Source organism: Lingula anatina, chromosome 2 (assembly GCF_051362555.1).
Source record: "Lingula anatina isolate TDL-2025a chromosome 2, LinAna3.0, whole genome shotgun sequence".
NCBI lineage: Eukaryota > Metazoa > Brachiopoda > Lingulata > Lingulida > Lingulidae > Lingula > Lingula anatina.
The window spans coordinates 46,483,324-46,501,376 of NC_141768.1; the positions used below are offsets into that span (position 1 = coordinate 46,483,324).

At 39.2% G+C, this 18,053-nt stretch overlaps 1 protein-coding gene across 3 annotated transcripts in view; it reads left to right on the plus strand.

Moving 5' to 3' along the window:
• Positions 1-18,053, plus strand: part of LOC106154519 (cytoplasmic dynein 1 heavy chain 1) — a 47,909-nt gene that overhangs the window by 15,238 nt on the left and 14,618 nt on the right. Inside the window, exons 32-60 of one of the 3 annotated variants that reach the window (XM_087003350.1) lie at positions 45-218; positions 581-746; positions 1,038-1,223; positions 1,599-1,802; positions 2,144-2,426; positions 2,700-2,800; positions 3,008-3,164; positions 3,430-3,670; positions 4,052-4,235; positions 4,687-4,893; positions 5,141-5,293; positions 5,487-5,572; positions 5,906-6,062; positions 6,298-6,522; positions 6,892-7,095; positions 7,368-7,535; positions 8,510-8,743; positions 8,966-9,140; positions 9,436-9,589; positions 9,792-9,957; positions 11,038-11,201; positions 11,476-11,662; positions 11,942-12,205; positions 12,503-12,715; positions 12,998-13,089; positions 13,303-13,588; positions 13,972-14,151; positions 14,637-14,790; positions 16,944-17,139. In XM_087003350.1, the coding sequence (XP_086859476.1) occupies positions 45-218; positions 581-746; positions 1,038-1,223; positions 1,599-1,802; positions 2,144-2,426; positions 2,700-2,800; positions 3,008-3,164; positions 3,430-3,670; positions 4,052-4,235; positions 4,687-4,893; positions 5,141-5,293; positions 5,487-5,572; positions 5,906-6,062; positions 6,298-6,522; positions 6,892-7,095; positions 7,368-7,535; positions 8,510-8,743; positions 8,966-9,140; positions 9,436-9,589; positions 9,792-9,957; positions 11,038-11,201; positions 11,476-11,662; positions 11,942-12,205; positions 12,503-12,715; positions 12,998-13,089; positions 13,303-13,588; positions 13,972-14,151; positions 14,637-14,790; positions 16,944-17,139 (5,361 nt within the window). Of the gene's footprint in view, positions 1-44; positions 219-580; positions 747-1,037; positions 1,224-1,598; positions 1,803-2,143; positions 2,427-2,699; positions 2,801-3,007; positions 3,165-3,429; positions 3,671-4,051; positions 4,236-4,686; positions 4,894-5,140; positions 5,294-5,486; positions 5,573-5,905; positions 6,063-6,297; positions 6,523-6,891; positions 7,096-7,367; positions 7,536-8,509; positions 8,744-8,965; positions 9,141-9,435; positions 9,590-9,791; positions 9,958-11,037; positions 11,202-11,475; positions 11,663-11,941; positions 12,206-12,502; positions 12,716-12,997; positions 13,090-13,302; positions 13,589-13,971; positions 14,152-14,636; positions 14,791-15,458; positions 15,655-16,347; positions 16,544-16,943; positions 17,140-18,053 lie in introns of all 3 variants that reach the window. The other 2 variants (XM_087003348.1, XM_087003349.1) reach the window with 2 other exon arrangements.

The following is an 18,053-nucleotide window of genomic DNA, read 5'->3' on the forward strand; positions in this document are numbered from 1 at the left end:
AATTGTTTGATTCAAATGATAAACTACATATTTCTTGTGTTCAGTGTGTGCACAGAGTTCCTTGGTCTGATGAAGAAGGTGTCCAAGTCCCCTCTGGTAATGGACGTGGTGAACATCCCCAATGTCCAGAGACAGCTGGAGAGGCTGGCTGATCTACTGGGGAAGATACAGAAAGCTCTGGGAGAGTACCTGGAGAGAGAAAGGGCATCTTTCCCCAGGTAATTTATACTGGGATAATTTCTCAGGTTCTCCATTACTGTGTTGAACGGTTTTCAATGATTACTAAGATGCACGGTACAAAATTTATCATTGCAGTGAAAATGAAATGGGTCCTTGCTGTATTAACTTGATTTCTGTAAGAATTAGAAATGTAGAGGCAGAGTGGGAGGGGTGGGAAAAGAGAGAGAGAGATGGTAACATTACTATCAGAGTTCCTCTGCTTTCTAATAGCAAACCAGTGCAATCTAAGAATCATTGTAATGGTAAGATTTGAGGATGTACTTATCAAATTAAGTTATTTTCATACTGAGATCCACTCCAGTGAGTTCTACACAATCACACATTTCAATTCTCTGCTCAGGTTCTACTTTGTTGGTGATGAAGACTTGTTGGAGATCATTGGTAACAGTAAGAACATCCCCAGGCTGCAGAAACACTTCAAGAAGATGTTTGCTGGTGTCAGCGCCATCTTGCTGAATGAAGACAACACGGTGGTGCTGGGAGTCTCCTCAAAGGAGGGAGAGGAGGTGGGGCAATTTTTGATTTTAAACAACGTCAATAAAATTTCTTTAAATGAACATTTTTGAAGCATATAAAAAAGTACAGTTGTTTTATCATCCTTAAGTGATGTTCCACTCTTGGGATTTTTTTCTTTGTCTTGAACACAATGTGGCTATAATTAAAGTTATCGAATCAAAGAGAATCAATGAAAATGTTATGAAGTTTTATGAAATTATTATGAAAAGTTTTTGAGAAATTAATATTGATAACATATAGATTTTCAAAAAACTTATATGTATAAATTCTGTTTCCCTCAGGTGATTTTCCACACCCCAGTGTCAGTGGCTGACCACCCTAAGATCAATGAGTGGCTCACCCTGGTGGAGAAAGAGATCAGACTCACCCTGGCCATACTGTTGGCCCAGGCTGTACAGGGGGTGGCTGCCTTCAAGACAGAGAGCATCAATGCTCAGCAGTACCTGGAGTGGATTGACAAGTATCAGGTGGGTTCTGGAGGATTTCAGTTTAACTATGTTATTTAAACTTAATGGATGTTAAAGGTGTGTATGTCTGTGTTGGGGGGGGGGGGGGAGGTTTGTGTACTTATTTTACTGTGTTATTTTCCTAGCATATGCATTGATTTCACCTAAAGAATTGTCTTTGTGCCTGAATTTTCATGTTAACTTGTAAATGTGATGAGGACATTTATGCAATTTCACCAAGTCTAAATAGATCACTCAGAAAGCAAAAAGCATGATATACTTATATAGCATTGAATGGCAAAAGGGACTTGTTTGGTAGCGAATGTCTGTTGTCTAATATGGCATATCATCTCTAATACATACATACATACATAATTCTCATCCTTATTTCCCCAGGGTCAGCTAGTGGTCCTTGCCTCCCAGATCAACTGGTCAGAGAACGTAGAGGCAGCTCTGCAACAGATCTCCACCTCTGGGAAGACTGGTGACCTGAAACCCATGGAGAATGTCTTACTGACTGTCCAGTCTACACTCAATGTGCTGGCTGACTCTGTCCTCCATGAACAACCACCTGTCAGGAGGAAGAAGATGGAACAACTGGTCAGTGGGTCATCTTGACTGGGATGTGTTTGAGATAAAATTTCCTGTGGTTTAATATGTGGATGATTTTCACCAATCCACTCTTAATTCATAATTTTTATTCTATTACAAATACAGCTCCATGGTGTTAAAAATTAGAATGTTATCGTGTTCCAAATATATATAGCTCCTTGGTGTAGAAAAAAATATATTGGGGAAAAAATGTAATTCCCATACAAAAATACTTGACTTCATGGTTTGAAAAAGAAATTAATTGTTAGGAGCAATTTTTTAAATTCCTTCTCAAACTTCTCACAGTTCCATGATGTGGACTTTGAACTAACTCCTCTGTCTATTTCCAGATCACGGAGCTGGTCCACCAGCGTGACATCACCAGGATGCTGGTGGAGAACAAGGTCACCAATCCCAAGGCCTTTGATTGGCTCATGCAGATGCGCTTCTACTTTGACCCCAAGAACCCAGATCCCCTGCAGCAGCTGTCCATCCAGATGGCAAACGCCAAGTTCAACTATGGCTTTGAGTATCTGGGCGTCCAGGAGAAGCTAGTCCAGACCCCGTTGAGTGACCGCTGTTACTTGACCATGACCCAGGCTCTGGAGGCCAGACTTGGAGGATCTCCATTTGGTAAGGATTGTGCTAGAATTGTGTCTTTTTAGCTGGGGTTGTTTCTGCATGCTTGTGTTGTGGTTGTTTGGTCATTAATTGTGAGAATTGACAAAAAAAATCACGAGTAGATGGACATTTTGTCTGCCAGAATGGGCTCATACTAAATTGTCCTTTTTTTCCTTTGTTTTCATGGACTTTGTCAATTGTTCTGCTATATTCAGGTTTCTTTTGTTGTCAATTTCTTTGAGTTAACACCAACCAGATAACATGGTTTAACTATTATGTTAACAGGCCCAGCAGGTACTGGCAAAACAGAGACTGTAAAGGCCCTGGGCAACCAACTGGGAAGATTTGTACTGGTCTTCAACTGTGATGAGAACTTTGACTTCCAGGTATTGATTAACATAAAAATAATGTTTATTTGCCCCTAAATTAGTCAGATTGTACAGTAATTTAAATTGTAATTGATATAAGTTGTGATGATGCTACCTTAGTCATGGTGCTGTCATTTCTTATGCTCCAAAGAGAGTTCAGAGGCATCTATTTACTATGAAATACATTTTGTAGAATTTCATTACAAGCTATATTTTGTATTTTAGGCAATGGGCCGTATCTTTGTTGGCCTGTGCCAGGTGGGTGCCTGGGGTTGCTTTGATGAGTTCAACCGTCTAGAAGAGCGCATGCTGTCTGCTGTCTCCCAACAGATCCAGTCCATCCAGGAGGCTCTGAAACAGCTGGCTGACCAGGAGAAGAAGGGTAGGTCACATGTGTGATTGTTAGGAAATACTGACTGGCATATTTCTATTATTATGTACAAAAGCCGTCTGTGTTCAGTCTTAGTCTTAGGTTAATGACTTATTTTGATGATGCCTGTACAAAAACCTTAGATTTTAGCAGTTTCTTTAGAGGTTATTTGCAAAACAAAGTAAGAAAATAAATAAACATTTTAAGCATATTTATACAATATTTTATATGTGATATTATGGAATTCAACTTAAACACACATGCACTCTATTTGCAGGTAACACTGTCACAGTGGAGATCATTGGCAAGACCGTGAAAGTCAACCCAGACATGGCCATCTTCATCACGATGAACCCTGGATACGCAGGACGCTCCAACCTGCCCGACAACTTGAAGAAGTTGTTCCGCAGCCTGGCCATGACCAAACCCGATCGCCCCCTGATTGCACAGGTGATGTTGTACTCACAGGGATTCAGGATGGCTGAGAAGTTGTCTGCAAAGATTGTGCCCTTCTTCAAGTAAGGATGATGATTTTAGATTGTTAATTTAACAACATTTGGTAAAATGCTAAAAGCTAAGATTTATATTAGGTCTGATGCAAGTACTTCTTGATTTGCCAAGTGCTAGCCCATTAAATTTGTATTCTGCTTTTAGAACTAATTATGGATTATGAAAGCACTGTATTAATTAGTTTCTGATAATGATAGCAGCAATAATGATGATAATGATAATGTTGCTAATTATATCTGTCTGCAATGTTGGATAGTATAATAACAGATGAGTAGTAAGAAAACTGTACAATTTTGAATTAAATAAATTGCTGTATTAAAAAGAGAGTTTGTACATATCTCAGCCTCAGTTTTCTTGTTATAATTAAAATTCATGTTATCCATTTCCAGGCTATGTGATGAGCAGCTTTCCCCGCAGTCTCACTATGACTTTGGCCTCCGTGCCCTGAAGAGTGTACTGGTCAGTGCTGGCAATGTGAAGAGAGAGCACATCATGAGGGTGAAGGAGCAGATGGTGGCCAGGGGAGAGCAGGTGGACGAGGCCTCCATTGCTGAGAAACTGCCCGAACAGGAGGTAAAGAGTGTGCTCTGCCATTTTGTATGTGATAAAGCTGGGCATGTCACGGTATTTTTTATTAGACAGTAAACAAAAATTATTCTTCCAAGTTGCATTACATTTTCTTTGGCCAGTCAAAGATAATTGCTGCACTACAAGTAGGTGAGAAGAACTGTTGAGTAGAGAATTTTTTTTATTAAATGAATTTGTTCTTTTCCATTTTGGCAGTTAGACTTAATCAGTATACAGCATACATTTAAGAATTCTGTTTTGGTCTGGAGACAGCTCTTATCTTCCCAAAGGTTTATCAATTCTGTCATTGATAGCTAAAGATTGATTCATAAATCAGAAAAAAAACCTCAATGAGTAGATCCTGACCCAGTTTGTTTTATAGGGCCAGGTTGGAGAATCTAACATAATATTAACAGTGTAATGTTCATATAATGACCCTGGTTTATCTTTTGTCCAGATCCTGATCCAGTCTGTGATGGAGACTGTTGTCCCCAAGCTGGTGGCTGAGGACATCCCCTTGCTGAACAGCCTGCTATCTGACATGTTCCCTGGCATCCAGTACACAGCTGCTGAGATGTCTGCACTGAAGCAGGAGATCAGGAAGGTCTGCCAGGATATGTACCTGTCCTGTAACGAGGAACAAGGGGGCACCTGGCTGGAGAAGGTAAAACTGAGACAGCTTTGGAATTCAGGATAGAGAATTTTAGGGGGCTGCAGATTTTGAATCACAGATAGTATGACAAAGGTTAATTCCTCGGATTGTGGAATGGTTTAAGTGCATACACCAGGAAAATGAAATATTTATGAAGGAAAGGCATGATTGGAATTTAAATTAGATCATGAATTTTATGGAAAATTAACTTTTCTAACAGTAAGATATTACTAAAAAAAACCTTGGTTTATTCTTCCAGGTTCTTCAGCTGTACCAGATCAGCCAGATCCACCATGGTTTGATGATGGTGGGACCCAGTGGCAGCGGGAAGAGCACAGCTTGGAGAGTGCTGCTCAAGGCTCTGGAGAGACTGGAAGGAGTGGAGGGGGTGGCTCATGTCATTGACCCCAAGGTAAGGTTTGATCTGGAGCAATTTGTACATGTTAGAATCTTTAATGTAAAATAAATGTCATTTTGCTAAACTTTCACCCCCTAGCTCTACTTAACTTTAAAAATTGTTTATACAAAAGTCATAGTTCAGATCCAGTGTCCTTTATTTGATTTCTGGTCTTAAATCTGAATGGTCATTGGTCATTTATTTTCAGTCCATCTCCAAAGAGGCTCTTTATGGCACCCTGGACATCAACACCAGGGAGTGGACTGATGGATTGTTCACACACATCCTCAGAAAGTAAGCACACTTATACAGAAACGATTGTTTAAAATTAGAACTTCTTTACAGACACAATTGTTTAAAACCTGGGGAAAGATCTTAATCAAAACTAGGACTTCTAAGAAAGTAAGATCTTTTATACACAAAGACACAACTGTTTAAACCCTTGAAAAATATATGATCAAGAAAAAAAAACTAGAACATCTTAAAATGGAAAGTGGCACATCAAGAAAAATTAAGTTTTAATCAGTTTGGAGTTGCAATAAAGATAAGAATGTAGGTATCCACGTCTTGTCATGCCAACTGAACATTTTCAACTTTATCTTCACTAACTGGCTGTGTGTATTTTAGGATCATAGACAACGTAAGAGGGGAGATCAACAAGCGCCAGTGGATAGTATTTGATGGAGATGTAGACCCAGAGTGGGTGGAGAACCTGAACTCTGTGCTGGATGACAGCAAGCTGCTCACACTGCCCAATGGAGAACGCCTGGCCATTCCACCCAATGTAAGTCTACCGTTTTCTGAATTGACCTGTAGTAGATTGTGTGATAGTTGTTTTAATGTATATGCCAGAATCTTACATATATTAACTTGATCACAGATGAAAAGTAAAACTAATTTAAACTTTGGTAATGTCTCCATTCTCTCTGGAGCTAGATATAATAATATTATTATTATTATTATTATTATTATTATTATTATTATTATTATTATTATTATTATTATTATTATTATTTCAGGTGCGTATCATGTTTGAGGTGCAGGACCTGAAGTACGCCACCCTGGCCACTGTGAGCCGCTGTGGTATGGTCTGGTTCAGCGAGGACGTCCTCTCCACTGAGATGATCATAGACAACTACATGAAGAAGCTGCGAAATGTTCCTGTGGAGGAGGGAGAGGAGGAGAAACCTACCGCCAAACACGGGGCAGAGGCATCGGAGGATGACCTCTCACCTACCATACAGGTATGTGGTCATTTACTGCATGAAAGTGTTTTCTGTTGTTCATAGACCCCTTAGCATTTGGTGTAAATAGATATAAGAGAAAAATTTACTGTTCAGCAATATACAGTTTCCTAAGTTGTAAGCATTTTGAAGTGTAAATGTACATACTTGAAGGTAACTTTATCACATATGGCTTTATCCCATATTGGTATATTTAATATTTTTTTAATATATGGCATTTGTTGTAATGGAATGTATTAAATGATGTATGCCCCCACTTAAACAGTTGAAAAGCTTAGGCAATTATTGTGTGAAATATCTATAAGCACACCTTAAAAAAGATTTTTTTTATTCAAATCATTGATTGCATTCCTGTATTTACTTTTTCAGACCCAGAGAGATGTGGCAGCCATCTTGATGCCCTACTTTGCCTCTGATGGTCTGGTGATCAGGTGTCTGGAGTATGCCTTCAGCCTGGAGCACGTCATGGATTTCACACGACTACGTGCCCTGGGCTCCCTGTTCTCTATGCTCAACCAAGCAACCAGGAATGTGCTCACCTACAACCACAACCACTCTGACTTCCCAATGCAGGTAAGATATGAATAAATGATTGACAGTTGTAGTCCCTATCAGAAAGTGTGCAATCAAATCCATTGTTGAAAGAATTCTAGGATACCACTTCTATTGCTTCTCTGACTGTTTATCAGATGGATGATGAAGTTTGAATTAGAATATCACCAGAATTCAACTTCAACAAAGTTCCATTTTATTCCACTGCGTGATATTTCTAAGATCAAACAAATATTTTGTGTAATGAATAGCACAATTAACTGCAACAGCCATGTTTTTCTCCCACTCTGTAGCAAGACCAGCTGGAGCGTTACATCCCCAAGAGCCTGGTGTACTCCCTGCTGTGGTCTCTGGCCGGGGACGGAAGACTGAAGATAAGACAGGAGCTGGGTGACTTTATCCGTGGAACCACCACAATTCCTCTGCCTGCCAACTCCAGTGCTCCCATCATTGATTTTGAGGTGAGACATAAAGAGGCTTGGATTCAGACTTTCGCACATTGATTATTGATATATGAGAATATTTCAGATATTCAGATATTTGTTGGTTTAGCTTTTCATATTTTGTGAATGCAGAAATAAATGTGTCAGGATTGCTGGGTTTACCCAGTTTTGAGTCAAGAGGAGGAATAGAATTACTTTAGATAATGTAGTTGTGAATTGAGTCCCTACAAAGGTTACAAAGCAACATTATATAGGTGTAATCTAGACCAGTATTGTTTATATATTTGTTGTAACCCTTGATTTAATAGTGTACTAGATTTAAGGAATTTGATGTTGTATTCATGGAGTAGTTTTAATGAATGTAAAGAATGCATTTCAAAAGAAAATTTTAAAGAAAAGTAGTGCAATGATTTCTATATGAGATATTCTGCTGTCTGGTGATTTCTCTCTCTCCCCTGCATTCACACAGTACTACACGGTAAAGATCCACACAGCATGGTTCATTGTTTGTATGGGAGGGAGGGGGGTGGGTGTAGAGCATGAGATTACTAACCTTACATATTGTCATAGATGCTTTAGTTCAAGTGAATTGTGAAAAACATTGTCTTGTCCATTTTGAGAGAAATTGTGTATTTTTAGGCTCTAAAGAAATGGTGCATTAACTAATAAATAATACCATAGGGGGCTTGTAAAGTTAGATATCACTGTCGTTTAGCTTTATATGTGTTTTATGTTAACTTTTGTGAATAATGTCGGCCATCATAAAGTGGATACCATCTAGGCGTGTAGTATTCCCATTTCTTCTTCTTTTTTTTTTTTTTTTTTAATTTTCTTTGGCATGAATTTTAAAATCAAAAATTCCTTCATTGTTCACTATTGATTCTTATCTTTTAATTTGAATCCTTTGATAATTCAGCATGGAGTGCCAAAATATATGTCACCCTTAATATGGTAGAATACAATAAACTGAGCCCTGTGCTTCCTCCCCCTAGGTGACCATAGCTGGGGAGTGGGTGGCCTGGCAGAACAAGGTGCCCCAGATAGAGGTGGAGACACACAAGGTGGCTGAGCCTGACGTGGTGGTCCCCACCCTGGACACTGTGAGACATGAGTCCCTGCTGTACACCTGGCTGGCTGAACACAAACCCATGGTACTGTGTGGACCTCCTGGCTCTGGGAAGACCATGACACTGTTCTCTGCTCTCAGAGCACTGCCAGACATGGAGGTGAGTTGATGTGTGAGATAATACACTGTCATCCTAGCGATATATGCCAGAACATCTTGAGGGTTTTTTTCTTTCCAAGTAAAGTTTATACATTTTGAAGAAAAATAAATCTTACCCTCAAAATACATAAGATATAAAATTGTTTTTTCATTCTACAAGTACAATTTATGATCATTAATAAAAATTGAGTCATCTGCAAATATCCTATTCAATTTCCCCCAGGTTGTTGGGCTGAACTTCTCCAGTGCCACCACCCCAGAGTTGATGCTGAAGACCTTTGACCACTACTGTGAGTACAGACGTACACCCAACGGCATAGTGCTGGCCCCAGTACAGCTGAACAAGTGGCTGGTGCTCTTCTGTGACGAGATCAACTTGCCAGAGATGGATGCTTATGGTAAGGAGAGCCAATTTGGAATATCAGTTATACAGTCCTTAGCGGATTTTGCAAATATTTCCACTTTTTCTATAAGGTTTTTCATTTGTTTCTTATTTATATCTCTTATGTGTTTTTCAACAGAAATGACCAAAAATATTTCAGCAGAACTAGCAGGGCGCCAGGGATAATGAAATGTTCATTTCTCACATAATCCTTAATTCTCTGCCTTAATATAAATAAGTCAGCAATTGCTCATTCCTTATTATAAAATATATTTGTAAGTATTTGTAATGTTACTATTTCCTGTATCCAGGCACCCAGAGAGTGATCTCATTCCTGCGCCAGATGGTGGAGCATGGCGGCTTCTACCGTACCACAGACCAGCAGTGGGTGAAGTTTGAGAGAATCCAGTTTGTGGGTGCCTGTAACCCGCCCACTGACCCAGGCAGAAAACCTCTGTCCCACAGGTGAGTATGTCACAGACTGTGAATATAAGAAAGATCATTGGCATTCTAAGTAAAGGAGATTAAAAAAAAAACAGCAAAAGACTCAAATCCTGATTTCAAATTGTAAGTGTCAGGCTCTGTACTGCTTTGATATAAAACTATACTTATTTTCCAAACTAGATTCTTGACATAAAACTGGCTCTGTTTATTTCCCTCCCACTAGATTCCTGCGCCATGTCCCAGTGATCTACGTGGACTACCCTGGCAAGACCTCCCTGACCCAGATCTATGGCACCTTCAACAGGGCCATGCTCAGGATCATCCCCAGCCTCAGACCCTATGCTGACCCTCTGACCAATGCCATGGTGGAGTTTTACACTATGTCACAGGTAAGTCTCAGACCCTATGCTGACCCTCTGACCAATGCCATGGTGGAGTTCTACACTATGTCACAGGTAAGTCTCAGACCCTATGCTGACCCTTTGACCAATGCCATGGTGGAGTTCTACACTATGTCACAGGTAAGTCTCAGACCCTATGCTGACCCTCTGACCAATGCCATGGTGGAGTTTTACACTATGTCACAGGTAAGTCTCAGACCCTATGCTGACCCTCTGACCAATGCCATGGTGGAGTTTTACACTATGTCACAGGTACAGATGAATAAACTTTGTCAGTTATAAGCTTTTGAAGAACTGTCAGCGCTCTGCTGCAGCTTTTGTTTGCACTGACATTTTGGTTGTGAGGAGTTGTCATATCGCTTGAACAATTTTATTGAAGAAAATAACTAATATCAAAGAAATAAAATCTGAATGGGAAACTAAAAGGCATTTTGTTCACTCCAAATTTTGAAGATATGTTCTTAATGTCAAAGATGATAAGAATCCCTTTTAAGGGGCCCGCATTTGGCGCGCGCCACTTGCGCTGCGCCGTTTTCTCATCGTGTGCGGGGGTATTTTGGTGAGATTTTTGCCTCGCGCGGCTGAGCAAAATTTCTCACGTGTTTGATTTTTTTGGTCTCTTGAGACAAATGTCTCACCGTGTGCGGGGTGCAAGCGCCGATTGCTCACGCCATGCTAACAATGCGCATGTGCCAGTAGCCGGAAACAAACAAAAATGGCAGCCCCCAGCGAAGTCAACAAAAATGTACACAGTTATAGTTAGTCTGATTGATTGACGTGGTCACCATTATCCATTACTATCAGAAAAAACAACAATATGTAATGTTTCCTTAAACACATGATCCCACAGTTCACAGTGCGTCCGCTAGGGGCAGGCCGGGAGGCATCTCTGCTGAGCAAAGAGCGCATTGTTTGCGGGGAGCTGAGGAGCGCGAGCATCTGGCGCAGCAAAAGTGGCGCGCGCCGAATGCTCACCGTGTGCGGGCCCCTTTAAGAACCATTTTCTAATAAGATGTCCATATATACATAAATGACTTAAATGTACATTTCTGATCCTCACTTTCCCAGGAGAAGTTCACCCAGGACATGCAGCCCCACTACATCTACAGTCCTCGTGAGATGACTCGCTGGGTGCGTGGGATCTGTGAGGCCATACGTCCGCTGGAGTCACTCCCTGTGGAGGGACTGGTCAGGATCTGGGCCCACGAGGGACTGAGATTGTTCCAGGACAGGTAGGTGGAGCCACTTGTCAGTGTGGGTTGAATTGTTTTAGGATAGATAGATGGAGCCACCTGCCAAACTAAGTACAACTTTGAATTTAAAGTTTACGAAGAAGAAATTTGGACAGGCCAAAACATGGTCAACATGCCTCAAGCACATTTGCCTTATATAAACAAGAAGAGTTACAACCAAGGTATTTTTAGTATTATCAATCATCTGTGTCTATATTATTCCCTTCTGCTAGAAAGAAAAATGTATTCAACATATCTTTTGTATAATATTCAGACTGGTAGATGAAGAGGAGAGGGTGTGGACAGACCAGAACATAGACTCTGTGGCTTTGGCCCACTTCCCTAACATAGACAGGAATACTGCCCTGGAGAGACCCATACTGTTCAGTAACTGGCTGTCCAAGGACTACATCCCAGTGGATAGAGAAGAGCTCAGAGACTATGTCAAGGCTAGGCTGAAGGTATGGGGTTTTATTGTTGTATATTTGTTTATTTTAATATTTTTCAGATATCAGATTGTTCTTCTCTTGAATGGATTTAATGACTTAATGTAGCAAAAAGGCATTCACACCGTGAAATTAGAAGACCAAACTTAAGTAAGAAAAAATTTCCTATTTACAAATGTTCACCAGACACCTTACTATTGATATTTTATTATTAAAATTATATGATATTATTATAAAATATAGTATCAATATTACAAAATGTTAATCAATGTTACAAAATGTTTATCATTAAAGGTCTTCTATGAGGAAGAGCTGGACGTCCCACTAGTCCTGTTCAACGAAGTACTAGACCACGTCCTGCGTATTGACCGTATTTTCCGCCAGCCCCAGGGGCACCTGCTGCTGATTGGTGTCAGTGGCTCCGGGAAGACCACGCTGTCCAGGTTTGTGGCCTGGCTCAATGGACTCAGTGTGTTCCAGATCAAAGTGCACAACAAGTACACTGGAGCTGATTTTGATGAGGATCTGAGAGCTGTGCTCAGGAGATCTGGGTGCAAGGTAAAAGTTTTAACAGATTTAAAATTTCCCTTTTATCATCAAGGTGTAGCCTTTCAATAACGATTAGGAAATTTAAAAGTCCATTAACCATTCTCTTGTACTAAATTTCTGTTTTAATCATTTTGAGTGAAACTCATCTTTCACCATCTGTTTCAGACCAGGTGAATTCAGAAGTGAAAGCAAATTTTTGGACATCTCAAAAACCAGTGTTATAAATAAAGTTATTTGAGACTGTGTGAAGAAAAATTTTAAAATGTCTCAAATACATATAATACTAACACTCAGTCTGTCTTCTAGGGAGAGAAAATCACCTTCATCATGGACGAGTCTAATGTTCTGGACTCTGGGTTCCTGGAGAGAATGAACACCCTGCTGGCCAATGGCGAGGTCCCGGGGCTGTTTGAGGGGGATGAGTACACCACCCTGATGACCCAGTGTAAGGAGGGGGCCCAGAGGGAGGGGCTCATGCTGGACACCAGTGAGGAGCTCTACAAGTGGTTCACACAGCAGGTTAGAACATCAGCTGTCTTAGGGGATTGTCTGTATTGTTTTTGTGTTCCTAGTTCTGAAATATCTTTTAAATTGATTATGTACGTTTTTTTATGTTGTTAGATAAATGTTGTTAATGATTTACACTTAAACAAGATATAACATGATGGTCAGTGTAATGTTCAAATTTTTGTTTTATTTTTATTTTCACTTTTTAAAATCTTTTTATATATGACAACTGAATTTTTGAAGATTTTTAACTGTTTGTAATGGAATACATTACAATATTGTTTTCGTGATCAGGTCATGGTGAACCTCCATGTTGTCTTCACAATGAACCCATCTTCTGAAGGACTCAAGGACAGAGCTGCCACCTCACCTGCTTTATTCAACAGGTATTTGGTATTAACAAATTTAAAAGTACCAAATCATAAATCATTTAATCCTTTTTTTTTTTAGTCATTGATTTTGTCATCATGAAGGTGCTGAGGGGAGATTTAATAGTTGCACTGCATTTCACTTGAGTAAACACTATTATATATTCTATTGATGTACTGATTTGCAAAGAAAAAATTTGATGGACTTGCTCTTTCATTTTATCCACCTAGATGTGTCATCAACTGGTTTGGAGACTGGTCCACAGGAGCTTTGTACCAAGTAGGCAAGGAGTTCACCAACAAGATTGACCTGGAGAAGAGCAACTATGTTCCTCCTAACTATCTTCCCCTGGCCTATGAAGGGGTGCCCAACCCCCCAACCCACAGGGACGCTGTCACCAATGCCTTTGTGTTTGTCCACCAGACTCTCCACCAGGCTAATGTGAAGATGCTGAGAAGAGGAGGGAGAACCATGGCCATTACACCCAGACATTACCTGGACTTCATCAACCACTATGTAAGTACGGGGAGATAGCTTTGAAAGTGGATGTTTAAAGATATTTTTCAGTAGGATTTTTTTCATATCTGAAGCTTGGTGATAAATGCTTGTTGAAAACATTATTAAAAGTGAGTGCTTCTCCTGTGCTTGAATTTTTTACATCCATATATGATCTTTTCCATTTCATTTAAAATAATTCTGGCTTTTTCTCCATAAAGTTTCTTTTACATTTTGAAATATAATGGTGATATGTGTGCTTATTCAATTAAATATCCAGTTTCAGAGATATCTATTTGTACCTTTTACCAGTTGTCAGGTTTGCAATATGGTCTTTAATTTTATTTCAAATAAAGGTATATCAGCAGCTCTGAGATAATACTCCCCTTCTTTCCCTTTCCTAGGTGAAACTGTTTGTGGAGAAGAGGTCTGACCTTGAAGACCAGCAGCTCCACTTGAACGTGGGTCTCCAGAAGATCCGCCAGACCACAGACCAAGTGGAGGAGCTGCAGAAATCCCTCTCCATCAAGAGAATAGAACTGGAAGAGAAGAATGCTGCAGCCAATGCTAAGCTGAAGGACATGGTGAGTTTGAAGTTGAAAATGAGTGCCCTTTAGGCAAAACGCCAAGAGTATTTTATTTTGTAAATGTTGTGAGTGTTTATTCAAAGAATAAACAGTTATAATTGAGATTTGAAGAAAATAAAGAGATAAATAATCGTTGTATTGAGGCATTTAGGAAAAAAGACAAATCGAATTTTGGTGAAGGTTTTGTAAATGTTTTAAGTATTTATTTAAAGAAAAAAAAATCAATTTAGATTTGAGAAAAATCTGAGGGAAAAATAATCATTGTATTGTGGCCTGTAGGTTAGAAAACAAACAGCATTTTGGTTATGACTGTATAGAAGCCATGAGCATTTAATTCAAAGGAGAAATAGGCCTTCATTGAGATTTGAAGAAATGGGAGGGAGATGTAATCATTGTATTGTGGCCTGTAGGTAAAAGACCAACAGGATTTTGTCAATGTTTGACAAAAGAGAAAGTCTTAATCATTATCTTGTGGACTATAGGTAAAAGACCAGCAGGAGGCAGAGAGGAAGAAAGTGACCTCCCAGGAGATTCAGGCCCAGCTGGCTGCACAGACCAAGGTGATCCAGGAGAAACAGAAGAGTGTGAAGGAAGATCTGGACAAGGTGGAACCTGCTGTCATTGAGGCTCAACAAGGTGAGATATTGTGTACTGTGATAATAACAACAACTTGGAGATATTGGTCACGGAGTTAATTTGTTTGCATATTAGATATGGTGTAGAAAATAACTTTTAAATATTTAAAAAAGAATTGCATTGGTCACTTTGATGAAAGTGAAAGCATGTCACATTTGATGTAGGTGTGGTGATTCACACAAAAAATCATTTTGATAGAATGTTCTGCTTGGTATATTTTAAAGTTTTATTTAAAGGCCATATTTGAACAGGAATTTGTGGTGAATCCTGGAAAGTTGATCTCATTGAATCATGAATATTGTAGCAGTTTTTTATGCCATATTTTTCCTTTGTAGTACAACCATACTTTTGATTATTGAATAGATTAAATTTTGTTATAATTGTTTTTGGTACTCCTTTTTTTCTGTGTTATTCTTGATTTTAGTGTTGTATTTACTTTCAACATAATCATGACACCATTTCATAAAAGGGAAAACTTGATACTTGCATATTGCCTGTCCAAACCAGTCGACCATACAAGGATACATACATAAGCGATGGATACATATTATTTCTTTGCTTTATGGGGATTTTTAAAAGTGAGATGCATTTCGGTTTTTATTCATTCACCACAATTTTGCTTCAATTTGCCATTATTTTCAACTGATCCACCTTCTCCCTGTACTCAGCTGTGAAATCTATCAAGAAGCAGCACCTGGTTGAGATCAGGGCTCTCCCTAACCCTCCCCCTGCCGTCAAGCTGGCCCTGGAGTCTGCCGCCACACTGCTGGGAGAGACGGACCTGGACTGGAAGTCTATGCGTGGATTCATCACAAAGGATAATTTTATTCCTTCCATTGTCAGTTTTGAGGCTGAAGATATCAGGTAATTTATTTAGCTGCCGAGGGTTGTGGGTTTGTAGCGCTGCTGTTTATTACTAATCCAGGTTTTCCCTTGTGGTGTTTCAGGGTTTTTCTTTTGTGTTTATTTGTTGACATTTCTAACTCTACTAACCAGGCGGTGAATTCCTTTTTTGCAGAGTTTTTGGAATGTTTGTATGCTGAGAAATCAAACTCTAACTACTGATATCCTTTGTGATTTTTTATTCAGGTTGTTCTAGGTAGCAGAGTGGTGCTTCTCTTTCATTCCTGTCATCAGATCTGACTGACAAACATAACTATGCTAGGGACTGTTTTCATAAAAGATGTTCAGACCAAAATTCAGTCTTAACTAAAAGACCAAAAATCTGCTGGATCTGTAGCCCTCTATGCAGGATAGATCAGCAGTAGTCAACTAAAATCAAATTAAGTCACTATTTGTAAAAACATTGGCCATGTCTTTCTTTTTTTTCTCTTACTGGACACAATATTGTATTGAACTGAGCTACTGCTATTCTGTCCTGGGTCCAAATGAACTAATATTTTGGTCCTAAAATTGAGACGAACTTTAGTCTGAAGTTCTTTTGTGGAGCTCGTCCCTGGACTAATAACTACTAACATATTCAGAACCATGTACAGTATCTGCATGGATTGACTAACCTTCCTCTAGATGACTAGTACCACTTCCTAATATTTGTAGCTGTGAAATCCATCAAGAAGCAGAATTTGGTGGAAGTCCGTGCTTTAGTGAACCCGCCTTCTCCAGTGAAGCTGGCCCTGGAGGCGGTCTGCTCACTGCTAGGGATGGCAGAACTGAGCTGGAAAGCTATCCGGGCTGTCATCATTAAGGAAAACTTTATTCCTTCCATTGTCAGCCTCAAAGCGGAGGAGGTCAGGTACTGTAGACTCCAGCTGGCTTCTCTCCTCTAACCTGCCTCTGTGTGGAAGTGTGCCTACACAGAGGACGCATCCGGTTTATATACTAGCATACTGAAATGCTTTGATTTGCCTTGCCTTAACCAAGCTCATAACCTTACAGTGGGACTTGTTCCATTATAGCCCATGTTTAGCCATGATGCTTGCTTGTTTGAGGACTTCCGAGTTGATATGACTGCATTAATACTTATTGAATATTTCAGGCTTGGGGAATATATTTTTATGAAGAAATGAAGAGTTGCCTTTGCCTTCTTGTTAGGTATCTATTCTCTGCTTCTCTCTAATTTCCTTGGCACATATTTATCTGCTGCGCCTACATATAAACTCATAATCTCATTGCCCTCATTACACTGCCTATAGCTGTGAAATCCATCAAGAAACAGCACCTGGTAGAGGTTCGTGCAATGGGCAGTCCACCTCCGATCCTCAAGATGGTCCTCGAATCCATCTGCATCCTCCTTGGGGAGTCTGCTCCTGACTGGAAATCCATACGACAAATGATAATTAAGGACTCTTTCATCCAGAACATTGTCAGCTTTCAAGCTGAAAACATACCGTAAGTTTGGTGGCCCATCTTTAAGGAAACTGCTGCTGCTGCCACCTATGAATGTTATGTCAAACTGCAGCTGACGCCACCTATTGATGTTTTGTCAAACTGTACCTATAATTACCTGTTGCATGGCTTGCCAGTCAGTGTGGTCTCATGTGTAAATAACATCATGACCAGGCTTATCATAAACTTGGTTGCTCTTCCCTTTTGGGTCTTCTTTCTATTCAATTATGATGAAATAGCCATTATAATAACCTTTCTAACACAATATGCTGACACCCCTCTCCTCTTCCTGATAAGCCCTGCACCATTTTGTACCAGTAATCATTGTTTTATTTTACTTTCAGGCATGACATTTTTGTTGGGTTAGGGTATAAAATGTATAGCTTTCCCAGTATAGCAATGTTGTAAGATGAATTTTTTCTTTTTTTTTCTTTTTATGTTTCTTCATTTTTATGGTTTTATTTCAGACACCACTCAAAAATACTACAGTATTCTTGAATGCATATTTCATGTTCATTGCTTGTAATATAACATGTCAGATAAAAAATGTTCGTGTTCTAGAAAATGTCTGGTTTTACTAGTTTAACTTGTATTAGTTACTAGAAGTACTTGTACTTTTAAATGTAAAACTAAATATGGTCTGAAAAATTTCAGATTGAAAATTAATGTGTTCTTGTCTTCATGTGCTTTTTTTTCATTGAAAGATAAACCCTTCATGCTTATGACATTGTTTTTTTTTCTTATTATATATTTGAAAATTAATCCACTTTGTTTTGCAACAGACATTGCTTTGCAGTGATTGTGATTATAAATGTAGATGGATTTTATAGAGTTAGTTTTTGAATACTCTTCTTGGTAGTAATTTAAATGTTAGTAAAATTGTTTTGAAATTAATAATAATGTTCTCTCAGTTACTT